This window comes from Pomacea canaliculata, linkage group LG7, assembly GCF_003073045.1.
Source record: "Pomacea canaliculata isolate SZHN2017 linkage group LG7, ASM307304v1, whole genome shotgun sequence".
In the NCBI taxonomy this organism is placed as follows: Eukaryota; Metazoa; Mollusca; class Gastropoda; order Architaenioglossa; family Ampullariidae; genus Pomacea; species Pomacea canaliculata.
In genome coordinates this window covers 2,855,050-2,872,666 of record NC_037596.1, presented here as the reverse complement: position 1 = coordinate 2,872,666, position 17,617 = coordinate 2,855,050, and the positions used below count along the sequence as shown (strand labels likewise).

At 37.6% G+C, this 17,617-nt stretch overlaps 1 protein-coding gene across 13 annotated transcripts; it reads left to right on the top strand.

Annotated features, from left to right (window-relative positions):
• The first annotated feature begins 1 nt into the window (after nt 1).
• Nucleotides 2-17,526, top strand: LOC112569442 (POU domain, class 2, transcription factor 3-like). Of its 13 annotated transcripts, XM_025247221.1 has the most exons (11): nt 215-251; nt 2,591-2,664; nt 4,086-4,195; nt 4,757-4,873; nt 6,941-6,993; nt 8,317-8,451; nt 8,638-8,844; nt 10,165-10,413; nt 11,232-11,483; nt 12,141-12,210; nt 12,801-17,526. In XM_025247221.1, exons 5-11 carry the CDS (start codon nt 6,991-6,993, stop codon nt 13,721-13,723), a joined length of 1,839 nt encoding a protein of 612 aa, XP_025103006.1. In that variant the 5' UTR covers nt 215-251; nt 2,591-2,664; nt 4,086-4,195; nt 4,757-4,873; nt 6,941-6,990; the 3' UTR covers nt 13,724-17,526. The 13 variants fall into 13 exon arrangements, with proteins under 13 accessions (XP_025103001.1, XP_025103004.1, XP_025103002.1 ...); XM_025247216.1 differs by lacking the exons at nt 215-251; nt 4,757-4,873 and adding an exon at nt 2-102 and having other exon boundaries at nt 8,254-8,451; XM_025247220.1 differs by lacking the exon at nt 4,757-4,873.
• Nucleotides 17,527-17,617: the final 91 nt, after the last annotated feature.

Genomic DNA, 17,617 nt, shown 5'->3' with positions numbered 1-17,617 from the left:
CGTTGTCCTGGAAGTCGGCGTAAGTCGGAAATCTTCGACTCAGTTCACGTTGCAATAATCATTTCCTGACGTACTTGTACAACTTAGATGAAGAGCTCAACGGTATGTAAAATTCTATTAACTTTACTTTTTAAAACCGAAGATGTATGGGTTTGGGGTTATTTTAGTTTTCTTGTTTTCTGATTAGTTTCCGCCAATCTCCGGAAAATTATTATTCAAAATGGCTGAAGTGTCTCCAAATGGGAAGAAAGGTGGTAAATCTTACATATTCATAATTTAATGTTAGCATAATTGATTTCATTTTATTGTTATTTTAGGCGAATAGCTATCGTGACAATTCTTGTTTTATGTATGACAACTGTAAATAGTTTGTCTATGTTTTTTCCATTTCTTTGATTTCTTGGCAAAGAAAGTTTAGAATGTCGTCCTACATGACTTAAATTGTTTTGTATGCATGCAAACGAGGTCACGATACAAGCAAAATACATCAGCACGTGCAAATCTGTGTTGATTGTATGTTTAGATTTATTATAATTCTTAAATGTGTGAGAGAAGAGTGACTATGTTTCTTGCTGCTGTTGTTACGGCTTTGCAGCAAATTTTGTTTTGTTGATTGTTATGTCAAAGTGGAGCTGTGAGACTGGCATTTCTATTCTCTGTGACCTAAAATCATGAACCAATGGGCTGATATTTTTAAACCTAACTCACAATGACAATTTAAAACGAAAAAAAAACCAGCACAAAGAAGACGTGTATTTAGCTTAAAAAAAAACTTTTTCAAAATCTTCACTCATTTGACACATACATAAACGCATTCACACTGAAGTATACTCAGTCGTGACATACGCACAGACACATGAGGTACACTTTTTCACAACCGCGTGAATTCGGTGTGAAATGCTGTGATAAGTACCGTTAAAGAATTTAAAAACAACTATTGACATTAAGGAAAATGAGAAGAAAACTTTGTTTGATTAGTGCCTTTTTGCTTTCTTCGCCAGACTAGTCAAAAGAGACAACATAAGCAATAGCTAGGATGTCCAACAGCAGGACCAGTTAAGGGAACGGTACATCACTAATTATAAAGCACTCATACAAGTTCTCATTTGCGTTACATTTAAACAAACCACTGCAAGAATCATTATTTTTCTGCCAGCAGTGCATTAAATTTGTTTTACTGTGGTTGGTATATCTGAAAATGAATCTGACTTTTTTTAAAAGTATACTAACTGTAGTGTCTCAACAGCTGGGATGTTTATTCTCAGAGTTGCAATCTGATGTCAGTCGAATCAGCGATGACATTCGACAAAAAAAAAAAAAAATCTAGATTTCGTAAATGAGGTATTCGTAGGATGAATGAAGGCCACGGCACAGCTGATATGACAAAATGAAGTTGGAGATGGGGAGAAAGGTGTTGTGGGCGGGGTGGAGCTGGGGCTAGAAAGAGAACCCTTTTATTGATGTATTCAATTTTATATATGATCTTTGACAGGATTTGATGAATTGTTTAGCAACCTTTAAGTCTTTAAGCATGTAGAATTTAGAAAAGATTGAAGTGCTAACATTAATGCAAAGATCACTCAAGAGGATACTCCAGTATGGATATTTTTGCAGATATGGTATAGAAGTTGTAAAAGAAATGTGAACTAGCTACATAAAATACCTGGGTTGTAAGATTTTGATTAACAGTATGAATATGCTGTTAAAAATTGTAGTGGGAGCCATAGTTGAAATTAATGACAGAAAATAGACTAGTGCAAGTATTCCACAACTTGTAAAATATTTTCGTACAGTTACAGAAATCGGTAAAACATCAGAAATACCTTTTCGTATTGTTCCAAAATTTAAGTTTTAAGCATGTAAGAGAAGTATATGGTCAAATTTTTTGGTGATAGTGTAGTTATTTTTTCAAATTAAAATAATCTTTTGCAGTATCCGGGCCATTCTCTTCTCTGTAGTTTAGTATTTTAACATACTGTAGTTGTCATGTCACCTTTGATCAGTCCATGTTAAGCAGTGGTCAGGAATCAATGGCAATAGTAATAATACTAGATTTATGTTGTGCATTTTCCCTCTTAACAAAAGGTTTAATGGTCCTGTTAAAATATTTTGTTACCTAGTGGTGGAAAACTTTTATACCTTAGATGAAAACCATAATTAATCCTTTTTTCATCACAAAAGTGCAAACTTTTAGCAGTGAGCACAAAAATAACAACGGTTAATTTGGGGTAAATCTGCTACAATTTTGAAATTAAAAAAAAAAAATGAATGGATTTAAACCACCCACACACTGTACATCAGTATACACATCTGCACAAATTCATAGCATGACATGCACATGGTTGGCGTATTCTGTACCCAACATTTTTTGGATAAATAGAGTAGATGGCCTGATTATATTACTATCGGAAAACCCAAACTTCAATAAATACTGCTAGCAGTCTGAAGAAGGCAGTATGTTATTCCACCAGTGATAAACATTTGAGTTCTTAACATATTATTCATATAATGTGGATTATCTGTAACATAAGTAACTTAAAAAAAATAACTGTAAATTACATGCTTTTCTTTGCTGCCATGATGGTTTCAGTTATTCCCGTAAATGGAGGTGTACTCGCTGATGCTGCACTTTTGGAAGGAGCAACCAATGTGGAATTGAAAGTGGTATGTACTACCAGTGGTTGCTGTAGAGTCTCATAACCAGTTCTTACTCACTAGTTAAATACCTCACTTTTCTCTAAAGAAAAAGTTAAAAGTATAATGACCATTAGCAGGGTTGCATTAGTAAATACATGATGTAAATGATTATTTGGTAAATAGCATGGTCTCAGTTGGCCATGCCATTAAAAAACATGTATTTTCATTACCTTACAAAAGCCTGCTGAAATATACCTTTGACTGCCACACTAGAACTTGTGTCTTACAATCCATTGAACATGCTTGCAGAATAATAAAGCATACACAGTTACTTGCACATGTTTTTATGAATAAGACAGCTTCTCTGTCTCCCTCTCTCTCTCTTTTTGTTGTATGAACTCCTGTCAGGGAGTGAAACAGCAATCAAAAGGAAGAAAGCTGCAGTAGATACAGTAAAAGCATTGAAAAGAATTGATAATATGATAAGACAATTCTTTTTTAAATTATTTGACTCTATTTTTCAATTTGTTCTCTTATAAGCAGCTGAAATATGGGGGCTTATACAGGACAATAGCCCAGTTGAAAAAGTGCGCTATTTCGCTTGTAAAAAGTTTTAAAATGTTCCAGTCTGCACACCATCGGATATGGTGTATGGAAAACTCAGACACTACCCACTTTTGGTTAACTGTTGCGTAAAAAGCATTAAATTTTGGCTCTGCCCATGCTAACGAACATAAACCGTATACCCAAACAAACATACATACTACTGTATAGCTCATATACTTAAGATAAAAAGAGCTGGGTTACAGAAGTATGAGTAATGCTGGGATCTATGGGCTTCAACCATGTATGGTTAAACCAGGGCGTGGGTAATCATAAAATGTTTTTGTTAGTTATAAAGCAAAGAATAACTGATATCGGTCAGCAAGAATATATTGCTCGCACGAGGCACAGTGACCTTTTCTATTTGTATCGTGTCTGTCAAAATGTCCTCACATCAGAACTGTATTTTGAACATGTAAATGTAAAATATTTTAGGAATGCTTTGGTTCGTTTTCTCTTGGGAGTAAGTGACATTCCAGTTCCCTCCCTCCCCCATTAAGATGAAAGGGTTAAAATGACTACTGAGATATGAAACATATGTTGTCATATGTAATAATTTTAGAACCCACATGCAACTCTTTCTTTTAAGTATGCAGATATATTTAAATAAATGTTTATGCACGCACTTGATTGAGTATATGTATTGCAATATGTGTGAATGTAAAGAAATGAGGCTCACCTTGTGATATTGGCAGTAATGGCCAGATGTCAGTAAAGAGATTGAGTTAGAATTCTCTTTGTTGTCTTTTTCATTAGTTTTAATCATGTAGAGTCCTAACACATATATTTCAAATTGTGGAACTCTATAGAGAATTTGAATACAGGAATTACTTTCTGTTCAATAGCTCTTGAGCTGAAATGTTGAAAATAACCATAAACCCAGCCATTGGTCGGGAGCAAACATTCTCACCCTTCTGAAATTAGTTTTCTGGAATTGAAATATTGGAATAAAAAAGTGAGTAAGCAGGTTACCTTTTGTGGTGTTGAGCCATTTTGGGTGTACTATTTTTTATTACATTTTTTCCTTTCACTGCTGACAGGAACATAAAGTAAGAACTAATAGTTGTTTTCTCTTGCTGAAATGTGATATACTTATTGTGTGGGTCTCACAGAAAGTAACAAATTTTAATGTGTCCAAAATAAACGATTTAATATGTCAAAATATATTATCCTTTAGCTTGGTTGTGTTTTTTATGCAGTGTATTTCACAGGGAAAGAAAGTTAAAAAAGTCTTATTAAAGTCTGCTTTTCTTAAAGTTTTGTTTAGAATCTAATCTTCCATTCCTTTAGGATCTTTTTGTGTCTTTCTTTATGGAGAAAGTTTAAAATTACAGTTCTAATTTTCTTTATACTGGGGAATGTGTGAGCTTTTTTTTTTAAGAATTGAGATTCATGTGCTGTTGTTATTATGCATACAGCAGTGGAAGTGGAAAATAATAAGACATTGCAGACTATGAATTATTCATAAAGCAGGCAACTTGCAAAAAGCTTATGATTTGAATAAAACATATTGCAGCAATGAGCTTGAAAGGAAACTGGCAGAAAAAGTTCATAAATATTCATTCTATAAGTTTGGGAAAGGCTGCCTGTAGTTTCGGTGCCACCTAGGAACAATCCAGTTTTTTATAAAAAGGTAAGTACATGTGTATGTGTGTGTGCACATGCATGCGCACAAACATATGTACACATATGAAAGAGTTCATGCATGTAAGCAAAATTATAGAAGAGAGAAAACACATTTCATTTAGGAAATCAAAATTTAAAGATGTTTATACCCTTTGACTTCATTTCTAAAAAAAAAGAAATTAGTGTGTAGAGATTAACAAGTAATGTGCTAAGCTTACTTTAGTAAACTAATTTAATAATTCAGTGGCATTGGAAATTACTATTTCTTCAGAAATGGTGATACCCAATAAGGGTCCCTTTCTGTCAAGAAAACAATTTTAAATTTGATATTGCCTATGACTTGTAATCACTCCTAGGGACAATGTGGATGTGAAATGTCGGTGAAGGTTTTTGTGAAGAATTAGAGCTCAAAGTCATGCCAATGTTTTGTTTTTGCTTTAGAGATTTTGAGAGGTTTTTTTTTTTTTTTGGTTTGTTTTTGTTTTGAAGATACTATGATTATTACTGTGAGCATTAGATGTCACATAAATACATGTCCAAGAGTTGATTCATTCTTATCCTTAATCAGAGATGCTTTTCCTGTTTTAGTATTCCTGCAGAGAGTTGAAAAGAGAAACTATGTATAGCTAACCTAGCATTGTAAATCCTACCCTCCCCTGTTCTTTGGTTTTGAGGGTCAGAGGTCTAGTTACAATGAGTGAAAATTCTTATGAATGTTAATAGTATCAAGTTGATCTACTCTGCATGTATCTCAGCTCCTGTTGCACAGTTCCTGTTGTGAAGACTTTAAGGCTGTGCTGCTTGTTTAATACAGTCGAAACAGAACCAGAACTGGTGCTGAATAAGCAATGAGGTCCTTGCCTGCCTTCTGACTCTCAACTGCAGGGACTTAGCTTGCCTTCATGCATGCTAATGAGATGATTTGCAAATGAGAGGGTCCCTGCTGTGTAGTGGCTTCTGGAGAGCTCAGCATAATGAATAATAATGAAATTGGAGGAGGCTCTGATGGTTCAGTTTCCCCTTTCCCCCCACCCCCCACCCCCTCAAAAAAAAGTTGAATAATGTAATTGTGTGTCATGAATCTGAGAAACAAATATATTAGGAATGGCGCTTCAGTGAAGTATTTCAGAATTTACCTCATTCATATTTCACTGTGTTTACATCCTTATTCTCTTCATAAGTATTTGTGCCTAGCAAAGATGACTTCGCTGATGTGCCTACAATACACCTTGTAATATGTGTAACAGTTTCTGACACTGCAAGTAAAAGCTTATTTGCATTTGAGTGGATTCAGCAGGATTTTGTTGGATCCCTTTGTGCCTGTCTGGTGCTCTGTATAGCTGTTAGTGGTGCCCATTGAAATTTTAGTGAAATTTGTATGTAGGATAGGTTTATACCGCCTGCTTGTGGACATAGTTTGTCGGCTCCTCAGTTTGATAAGTCAGCTGGAGAACTCTCTTGCAATTACAAAAAGGAGGGAAAGCTTGTATAATATTAAGATTTGAAGAATGGAATATCTGTCCTATCATGCCAGGAGAGGCAAGTTATCAGCTGTTAACAGCAGTCCTGCTTCCCTTGTCTCCTATATTTTGTGCAAAATTAATAGCATAGTTCTACTGATTCCCATAAATCAAGAAGCTGAACATGAAACCTAAAATTAGTTTTAAACAGTCATTTCCTTGTCTTTTGCTGACTCTTGCAATCCACACATTTTACTCATGTTTAGTTGATCTTGCAAAAATAGGTGAGTAATCTGTATAATAACAGAGTATCAGTTTAATACTTTTCTAGAATTACACTTTTACATTTAAGCAATTTTTTGTGTTTTTGATGCCCAGCTTCTTGCACCTTTGGCTAAAAGTATTGGCTAACATACAACTTATAGTGTCTTGCTTCACTTTGAAGAAGACCTGAGATAAAGCCCATGGCTGCCCACGGTGAAGCTTCATCAGGGGATTGAAGTACAAACATACTTTCCATGCTGCCTGCCAGTGCTTATGTCAGTGCCTTTTTGTTCAATGCCATCAGGGTGAAATCATTGGGAAGTTTGATCAATCTGGTTTTTCTTCCTCAGGAATTGTTTGTGGCTGCCTTCAGAGGAACTTTTCAGCAGTAATATCCGCAATGGTCAGCTTGCTTTTTCTAAATGGCTACGTGTTTATCTGACATTTTGTACCAATCCATGAACTCTAACCTTAGACTGTAAGCACCAAGCATGAATACATGCACACATTTTTATATCATGTTTGAAAAGACACACGCACACATAAGCATACACACACAAGCATACACACATACACAGTCTTGCAGCTGTCCTTTATGCTGCTACTGTGCAATACTTCTTTGTATGCTATTATCTGTATAGTACAACATTGCAATGTGTGTAATACAGTATTCATTTCTATAAAGTGCATCCTCTTTGCTATTTTTTATTTTGTGTCGTTGTGTTTGTGTTTATGTAAAATGTCATCAAATATCAAAATGAGAAAAGAAGTCAATTATTGACAAATATTTTCTGTTATAATTTTAACCTTGGTAACATTTTTGCTAAAACATCCATAGATTATCTGATGTTAGTCTTGTAAATGTCATGTGCTCCTTATAGTGATGGCTAAATTTAGTCATTAATATTTTATTTATCCAGTCATCTTTTGTTACCTTCTACATGCATATTACAACCCCACAGATCTATGGATACATACTTTCATTAGCACATGCTTGTGGGCCAGTTGCAGACGATGCACCACTTAATGCTTTTGCAAACACACACACTTGTGCAGATGGTGGGAGGTAAAATTATGACTATGGTGGATAATGTCCTTTAGCAATGTGTTTTTTTGTATTCTCTTTTGGTTGCCTATGTATAAAGAAAAATCTAAAAGCTGCTTTTTCCTCTGTCGTGACAGTTGCAAATTTGCCAATATTGATGAATTAATATCCATATCATTTGCTAAAGGGAGGGAAAAAACCCCAAAATACAGTTAAACCAAAACATGGAGAAATATTTTGGTGGCATTGCATAATGATTAGAGTAACGATTTGTGTTTGCACTCTTTTCAGCTATGATTTATGCCAAACTCTTGATGTTGTTTAACCTTAGTTTGCTAATGACAGTCATTGATAGGTGGTGAAATGCATAGGTCTAGAGGAAAAAGAAAAAAAAAAAATTTAAAAGAAAACAAGAATTGCACGTTGAAGCATTATTCGTTAAAGGAAATAGTTTCTCTGACACTGGCTATTAAAACGTCTTGAACTGGCAAGCAGTTGGTATGAGATGTGCTAAAGTGGCAGCTTTATTTTTAATGATCATTCTTTTCAAGAAGTCATATTTTAGAGTTGACGTGGTCCCTTTTAACCTGAGAGACAATTTCATGTGTTTATTTTTAGACACAGCTAGCTCGCTTACTCCCTCTTCACTGGGACTTGATTGATCAGTGCCTTCTGCTGCAGATGACAGAGAACAGTGGAGCAGCAGGTAGTGGCAGCTTCATTCAGCAGCTGCAGCAGATCATCCCGTCTCAGCTGCCTGTCACCATGTCGACAGCTGGCATCATTATCCAGAACCAGTATGGTCAGCAGGCCGTGGTTAGTCACCCATCAATAGTTGCCAAATTGTTGATTATAATTAAAAAGCTACTACAGATTATTTAGACTGCAAATTTTGTAATTTCCTTTTTCTCAGTTATAGTATTCCAGCCACTTTAGAGACCCCATTACCTTACTTGTGTGTATATATATATGTGTGACCTGGGTGCCTGCGTGAATACACAGATTCCAGTGACAGCTGCCATTCCACCTGGTATCTCATTGACGGCGCAGGATCTACAGAATCTTCAACAGCAGATTTTACTGCAAGCTCAGAATAATCTGCAGCAGCAGACAGCTCCCACCCAGCAGCAGCAAGCAGCACAGCAGCAGCAAGTGGTGCAGCAAGGTGCCCAGAAGCAGTTTCAGGGGGCTCTCACCACACAGAGCCAGGTAAATGTTTCCCACTGTTTGTTGTTTAAATGTGAGAGCCAAATGTGCATAATGTAATAAGCCTAAAATATTATTAGTTTGTAACTGTGAAATATATATTAAGAAAAACCAAAAGTCAAAAACCACTTTGACTGGAGATATAAAGGGATATTAACAAAACACTCCTACCTGTCTGATTGTACCCAGTCTGTTAGTATGCATGGCTCCACATCAGAAACTGCTGTAGTGCTTCATGGAGTGCCTGTGTTCAGTCCTCAGGCCTCTCCTTTTTACTGCCTATGTCCAGCTACTCATCCCTGTGATCTATCACTTTGGCTTGCAATATCACATTTATGGCAATGATACTCAGCTGCTGACATCTGGCCCAGCTTGCCAACACCACAATCTGTTCACAAGTACTCAGCAAATCTTCAGCACTGTCAAACACTGGATGCTATTAAAGTTCAGTGGGGAGAAAACTGAAATCATCCAGATTCCTTTGCACATATGCTTAAACATCACATACTTTCTCCGGATCCACCATCACTTTCTTCCAGTCTGTCAGAATTCTTGGAGTTCTTTTCGACACATTGTCTTTCAATTGTCCTTCAAAATCATATCAACGTAGTTGATCTTTCTTAAACTGCGCAGGATCAGCCACATCAGATATCTCCCCTCTGTTGCCTTCACCAAGCAGCTTATGTCGGCATTTGTGTTATCACTCGACTACTGTAACTTTCTGTTCAAAGATCTTCCTGACTGCCTGCTTGACAAGCTCCAAAGAGCTCAGAACATTGGTGCTCGCATTGTATTCCATAAACGGAAGGCTGACCATGCCACACCACTTCTGTGCGATCTCCACTAGCTGCCAGTTTGGGCTTGCATCGAATTCAAGATTGCTGTGCTTTGCTATCGTGTTGTTCATGGACTTGCCCCAATCTATCTGTCTAAGCTTGCTATATCTCATCCATCCTGTTGTCCTTTCTTCCCCACACTCCTATTACTGCCTTCCTTCATGTTCTTGCATTGCTAACTGGTGCATGTTGTGCTTGTTTGTACTCGATTGTGATGCCTTCATCACACGATCTTTTTCCCCACTGCCCCTGATCTCTTGTGAAGCATATCGAGCTTGCCTCTGTATGGGGAAATGCACTATACAAATCTTATTATTGTTATTACTTGGACAAAGGCTGTAATCACTTTTGAGTATGTTTTAAGTTAGCTTTTAGCTTGGTTTTTCTTTAGGAAAAAAATTAGGTATGTGTGGCCATTTTGGAGTACATTGTAATCAGACTGAGCTACACTTTTAAATCTCATATTTGAGTTTCCTTCACACTGAAGGTCCAGGCAGAACAATCGGCACGACAGCAGATCAGTATTGCTCAACCCCAAACCTCCATTCAGCTGACAATCCCAACTGCAGCCAGCTCAGGAAATGTCACCGTCAGCCAGCCCCAGGCAACACTGCAGACAGTGCAGATTCCTACTGCCACCCTCCAGGCCCAAGGCCTCCAGGGTCTGCAGCAAATAGTGTTGGTAAACACTGCTCAGCTTGGTGCCTTTCAGTCTCCTCTGCTGGTACAAAATCAGGCAAGTTTAGAAGCATCATATGGACATGGTTACGACTGAAATAAAGAATGGTGTAAAAGTGATGGTAATATGATAATGGCTGTGCTGTGGTCATCACTGTTGCCTGTACATAAATGTTAAGTATCAGTGCTGATTCTGTTTGACACACATCTGATTAAATGATTGGGCTTAGTTAATTGGAAGATAATAATTCCTCCATCTGAGTAATCAATCACTTTTCCTGCAGGACAAAAATTCACACTTGTGCACAAAATAAAGTCACATCCCTGATGTCATTTTAGAGCAAGTGTGTACTTAATTATGCTCCTAATTTTGCAGTAATCTGTCACCTCTTGTACTTTGCAAGTGAAAAGAGAGGAGGTGGTGTACCCTAACTTTTTTTGTCAAATTGTCTTGTCATGAAAGAAATTCACTCATTTAAAATGTTTTTTCCTCCAGTAGGTCTTCAAATTACCAACAGTGTGTTTTTTGTTGTTGTTTTTTTAACTGTTAGTGTTATTTTATTGTCACCCAAAGTGTGGGATGTGAATATGTGCATTGGTCCTCTTAGAAATTTTGGACACCACCGGAGTTCATTGGTTATAAAAAAATCACATAAGTTATATCACCAGTCACTTGTTTACTGAACATATAAAATGATAATAGTAAAGGACAATATCAACAGTGATGAGGATAATGAGAGCAGTAATAATGAGGACAGTGTCATTAATGACAACACTTAACAGCAATTATGGCAGGCTGTGAAGTGGCATTTCACCAGGTGACAACAAAGAGCTTAAGTTTGAATTTTTGTTTTTTTTCTTCATCTGTTTAATTAGCATACCTCAGGTACGATACCAGTGTTGCAAAGTTTACCTGCTATTGTGACTCAGACATCTCAAGGGCACCTGCAACAACAACAACAACAGCAGCAACAACAGCAACAACAGCAGCAGCAAGTTCAGCCACCTTCTCTTACACTACAGACAAACATTCAGGCCCCTCAATCTCCAGACTTAAGTCCATCAGCTTCTGTTGAGTCGCCAACTGTTGTTTTCTCCAATGCTGTCACCACTATGTCTGTGCCTGTGGTAAGTCGTAACTGCATGCACACAGTTGACGTCTTATTAATAAGTATTTTATTTATCTGTAAACAGTCCCTATGGTCAGTTATAGATGCGTGTAAGGAGGTAATTTTTTGGGAGGGCTGGCTGTTTTGAATCTGTGAAATTTAGGTAAGTTGTATTCACAGCAGATATTAGTCTTTTTATATTCAAGTATGTCATATTTTTTATGGTTTTCTCTGAATTTTGTTATGACAAGGTCAGTGACTGCATACTGTATCTGTAAATAAACTTTTTGGCTAACTTTAGATAAACTGTCATGCTCAATTTTGAAAACATTATAAAAACATAAGGGTTGTACCACAACATGAGTGTTAGGGTTCTTATTCTGTGAATTGTAAAATTCATATGTAGCTAACTTGGTTTATTGTAAAATCTGTGTACTGTTTACTTGGTGTTTTCTCTAATAGCTAGCCTTTCCTATGCCTATTTTTCTTGGGGCCAGTCTGCTGGGATATGTGTAACATCCTTATGCAACTTTTTTTTGGAGGTGTGCATTGTTTAGTTTAGCTTAGTCTAGTCCTTGCTACTACTTGAGGAGCATAGGGCTGGTGGAGATTTGCATTATTTGCATGTAACTAACTGGGATACCATTGTGTGAAATCAAATAAATTATTCCCACAGGAGGAAAACATTGATTTGGAGGAACTGGAGCAATTTGCCAAAACTTTTAAACGCAGGCGTATTGAACTGGGTGAGTAAAGTCTGTTACTGTTAGCAGTGCTGCTGACTCTAACCCTGACTTGATAAATGGTGCATCAGTGTCACAGCATGTGTCTGTGACTGCTAGGAGTGGTGTGTCACAAGAGTGACTATGCAACTATGCCTAGTTTTAAATCTGCACTTTACTTCCTGGCTGTGAAATTTTGTGGACTTGCTAAACTCAATAGGGGGCCTAGTGTTATTGGTGCTCAGAGACCATACATTACAATAGTCAGTATTACCATCAACTTTAGTCCCTTTTTCTCCCACAACCAGGAGGCAGTCCAATGGCGCAAGGGTTAGTGCTAGGTAATAAATACCTGCCTACCTCCAGTTGACAAACTAAAATTTTTTTTATCCTGTCCCTCTTATGCTCCCCATTTCTCCAGTAACCAACCCATTTGTAGAAATGGTGAATGCATCATGTCAGTGGTGATGACAGGTTGCATATTAAATTGTGACTGAAAACCTGTTTTGTGGTCTATGTAAATATAGATCATGTCAGTTGTGAGGTTAGGTACATCTTTATTGTCTTATTCTGTGCATTTTGAATTGTGACTCCAGGCTTTTCTTTTTTTAAAGGCTTCACACAAGGTGATGTGGGGATGGCGATGGGCAAATTGTACGGAAATGACTTCAGCCAGACAACCATTTCGCGCTTTGAGGCCCTGAACCTGAGCTTCAAAAACATGTGCAAGCTGAAGCCGCTGCTTCACAAGTGGCTGCAAGACGCCGATGCAATGTCACGCAACCCCAGCGCCATGGGAGGAGCTGGGGGCACCCTGTCAGCTGCCCTGTCAGCCGATGCTATGGGTAGGCGACGAAAGAAGCGTACGAGCATAGACACCTCCATCCGTGTGGCTCTGGAGAAGAGCTTCCTTCAAAACTCTAAGCCATCATCTGAGGAGATCGCCATTCTGGCTGATTCCCTCAACATGGAGAAGGAGGTGGTGAGAGTCTGGTTCTGCAACCGCAGGCAAAAGGAGAAGCGCATCAACCCTCCTCCTGCCTTTAGTGCTGGAACTCTGCAGATGGTGTCACCGCAGAGCCTGCTTACTACTCTCCCAGTGACTGCAATATCCAGCAATGGAACCTCTGTCAGCACTGTCAACACCATGTCCTCTGGCACAGTGGTTGCCACATCAGCCAACAACCCAACCTCACAGGTTTCGGAACTGAACAGTACAACTTTGAAAGGAGATACCAAGCAGTTTGCATCCGCAGCTGTGGTGCTTGCCAATGCTGCAGCAGGAAACATTCCCCTCGTTTCTTTAGCAGCTGGGCCACAGGTGCTTGGCTCTCTCCAGATGGCTGCTGGGGGGAACAACTCTGCTTTTGTCATCCCTACTTTGGACAAAGATACAGTTACTAAGCAACAGCAGATGAACTCGGCCACTCAAGCTTTGACCAGTGTGGTGAAAGCCAGTGGCATGGCTTCCATGAATGTGACTTTGACTTCCGGCAGTCCCACTGCAGGGAGTGTGAGCATGATAGACAATGCATAGAGCAGGTAGCCAACCTCAAGTCATACTCTGGATATGTCATTGAGCTTGCTGGTGTGTTTGTATGCACCTGCATGCACAGGTGTGTGCCTGTTATGGATTTGCTGCTTCTCAGGATGAGGATCTGATTAAACACCTGCCTCGTGTGTCATGACAGGTGCAGTGGTATATGTATTTGTGTGTGTGTTGGGGGGAAGGCATGTGTATATGTTTGTTAACTTTGTATCTTGTAACATACTGAACTAGAAACTGCTGAGTGTCCTAGGACACTGCCAATAGATACATTCCATTTTTTTTATTTGCGATCATGTAACAAATTATGTGCTTCTTGCATCTAGCAACTGTCGAATGATGACACTGCCTCTGCCCAGCATAAGAACTGCCAATGTTTATGATTGTCTAAAATTAGTTTGGAAGACTGGGCTTTGTTCATTTCAAGACAGTGTTTTATCCTTGATCCAAGTGAGCAACAATTGTGTTTTGTTTTTGCGGTGCAACCTTCAAAATGTTGTGCCTACTATACAGGATTATAGAAATCTGTGACATCACTTGAGTGCGATAGTTACCATGGACACACCTAGTTAACATGAGCTGCTGGGAAGGAAAGTCCTATTAGCTTGGAGGGTAGCAAAATGTTTATATGATGTGTGGTGTGGAAGATTATTTTATTGCACATGCTCATCATGCCAGTGACATGAAGTGTATCCCAGTGTTTACACAAGCTTACAAGCATTGTCTTTCTGGCAAAACTGCCTTTTTGAAAGATTAGGCCGTTAAGAGGAACAATTACACCAAATTCTGCCATCTATTTCCACATATTTTTAGATAGAAAAAATACTGTATAGTTCAGCTAAAAAGTTTAATTAGAACCTTAGAATCTTTACTCATTTATTAACCAATAAAAGGATGACAGATAATTGAGCACAGTTTGATTAAATAAGGTCTTTTAGCAATGACCGTTTTTTTATTTCACACTGAGATTTTGTTAAAAGACCTTCAGAAAAGAGGTAAAGGTAAAAGGTCATCCCGATGTTTTCAGGTCGTGTTAAAGACCTCACTTTTCTTGGGGCCAGCTTTAAGCGAGGGTGGTGCCCATCTCCACTCCCTTTGCTGGCTTACCTTCCCCAACCCGAGTACCGCTCACTTTGAACTCCAGTGCTCTAGCTACTTGACTGTCTACTTCACCCTTCAGAAAAGAGCAAGCAATATAATGTAGCATTTTCTCTGTAACTGGCGATGAAAAGGTGGTACAGGGACTGGCTTAGGGTGCGGGGAAATTGTTTTTGGATACTTATTATGTAGTATTTGCTTTGAAACAGTGTCATTTATTTAAAGAACTAAAATGCATTGAAAAATACAATTTAAAGACAGAAATATCAGATTTTGGGGTAGTTTGTCTCTTCATAAAATTTGCTTGTGGTAGTTGTCATGTATTTTTCTAAAATGAAAAATTTTGTTGATGAACTTTGAAATATATATGTAAGCTTCAGTCTCTTCTTCTGTAGCCTGTGCCTGGAAACGCACATTTACTCAGAGAGGTGCCTAAACATAAATGCATGTCTCCACTTTGAATAAATGCATTTTTTCAGGACAGCAAGAGTATTTTGAAGGATGAGCTGTTGCTGGTATCCAGTGCCAACCAAAGATTTCTTCTAAAGAATCCTTTTTAAAGTTATGCACAAATTACATTTGCATGGAACAGAGTTAGGTCTGCAAGAATGTTACTGCTCGTGATCACACACACTGCTCTGCTATTTTATCAATCCAAGTTTTAATGAGAATTTGTGGTATACACCGAGTTAATAGTGTGTATAGTTTGTGTCATTCCAGAAATCAGCTTTCCCCTTCTTCAGCATTTATTAGTGCATAAAGTTTGCTGGTAGTCAGATGGTGATGGTGCTATGGTGTGTGGATGTTAACAAGAACACAGCATCAGCCTTTTAGCTTGCATGCTCCTTTTACTCCCTTCAAAACTGTCGACCTGTCATGAATCCAAGGTGGTTGTATGTTACTCAATGCACGTAAACATCTGCTTTTATGCATCAATGCAGTGATAATGGATTTAAAACTATTTTTCTTTCAGACTGTGCCAAGAAAACATCCGCAAGCAATACATGTTCATGGTTTGCACAACTTAGATGCATTGCTACCATCTTTTATCCATCAGTGCCGTGTGGCTTGAAGTTTCTGTTTTTCATGTTTTTCAGGGTACAGCCGTCCATAAAATTTCGCTTGAGATTACAAGTGTTTGAATGTGTTTTCTGAATATCAGTGGCCATCCCAGTGTTTAAACATTTTATAAACATTCCTTTGTAAACATTTATAAAATGTTTAAATGCTAGGGATATTCTTATGCAGAGTTCATCAAACATTTTGAATAAAAGTTATGTACTAGAAGTTACAATCATCGGATCAAAGTGTAAAATTGCATGACTTTGATGGAGAAAACTCATGTAAATCAGATGAATACTAGTGTTACTTTACCTTGTTTAAGACAGTTATAACATGTCAATTAAGCACTTGCAGCAACACAATGTTACAGTCATCACATCTGATGTGAAAATTACAGTGGTGAACTATTACTTGGCTATTTTGTTATGCCCTGTATTTAACCTATTCTCTATTGTCAATGTTTTAATTGACATCCCACAGCTGTTAAGCATCTTTAATCCAAAAAGTTCAAAAGTAAGGGTAGCATCTGTAAAATGCTCCCTAAGACATTCCTGCATATGAATTGCTGCCGAGGTTAATGTTGTCAAGGGCTGTCACCCTGTCATTTAAACTTCAGATTCTATACCATCTGGCAGGTTAGTCAAACCATAAATGCAGCAACTCCAATCTTAACACATCTTCCTGTGTGACACCTAGTTTTTTCACTTGCTTAAAAAGCAATAGAATAGGTCTTAGCAATTGCGTTTAACACATTAGTCTATCCTACTCAGTCAATGCAAATACAGTAGAATGATGAAAAGTAAATCTTTACTTAGCAAAACAGCGTAAAGTAAACAAACATTGTAGACTTTATTACTATTTTATGTTATCTGGCAGTACTGAGAGCTACACAAGTCATAGCCACCCATTTAGCTGTCTTAAAAAGGTTCTGTCTAAAGCTTGTCAAGTGAAGTGGGTGAAAATGCTGGTCTTGGAATATCTAATTTTAAAAATCAAACAACCTGAATCATATATGATAATTAGCAAACATATTTTTCTCATTTCAATGTTCCATACTTTGATCTGTGCAAAGAATTCAATTTTTACCTAACGACTGCTGCTATGTGAAACAATGCAAAGTAATGGGTATATTGCACAATTGAGTACAATGACATACACATGGCTCTTCATCTTCCAATAACACTTTTGTTTCATTCGGATAAATTACTGCATGTTTTGTAAGGATGAGAAATGTGTATGAGATGCAAAACATTCTGGTATCACATCAGCACTGGCAGAAACTTTGGCTAATGTGTAAACCCCACATGATATTGTACATCTTTTGAAAACAAAATGTATTTGTATACTGCTTAGTATGATAAGTTAAAGCATTCCATTAAAATCATGATCGTGTCATGAAAAGTGACATTTTCAAAATTTGTATTATCTTAATTTTCATTATTGTACCTACTTCGGCTACCTGCCTATTGTGCGTTGTTTTTATCATAAACCTGCCCTCCTTTCCTTCCACTCATATTTTTTACCCCATCACAAATCAATGCAGATCTTCATGCAATATATTGGCTCAGTGAGCTGAATACTTTATAACACTGCACAGAAGATCAAGGAGAGACTAAATAAAAATTACTTTTCTACAGTGTTGTTGTTTTCTTGCTGAATGGAAAGAACTGTTGCTTTATCATCTCCATTTGACCCCACAATTTCTGATGTCCGGAGACACTGACT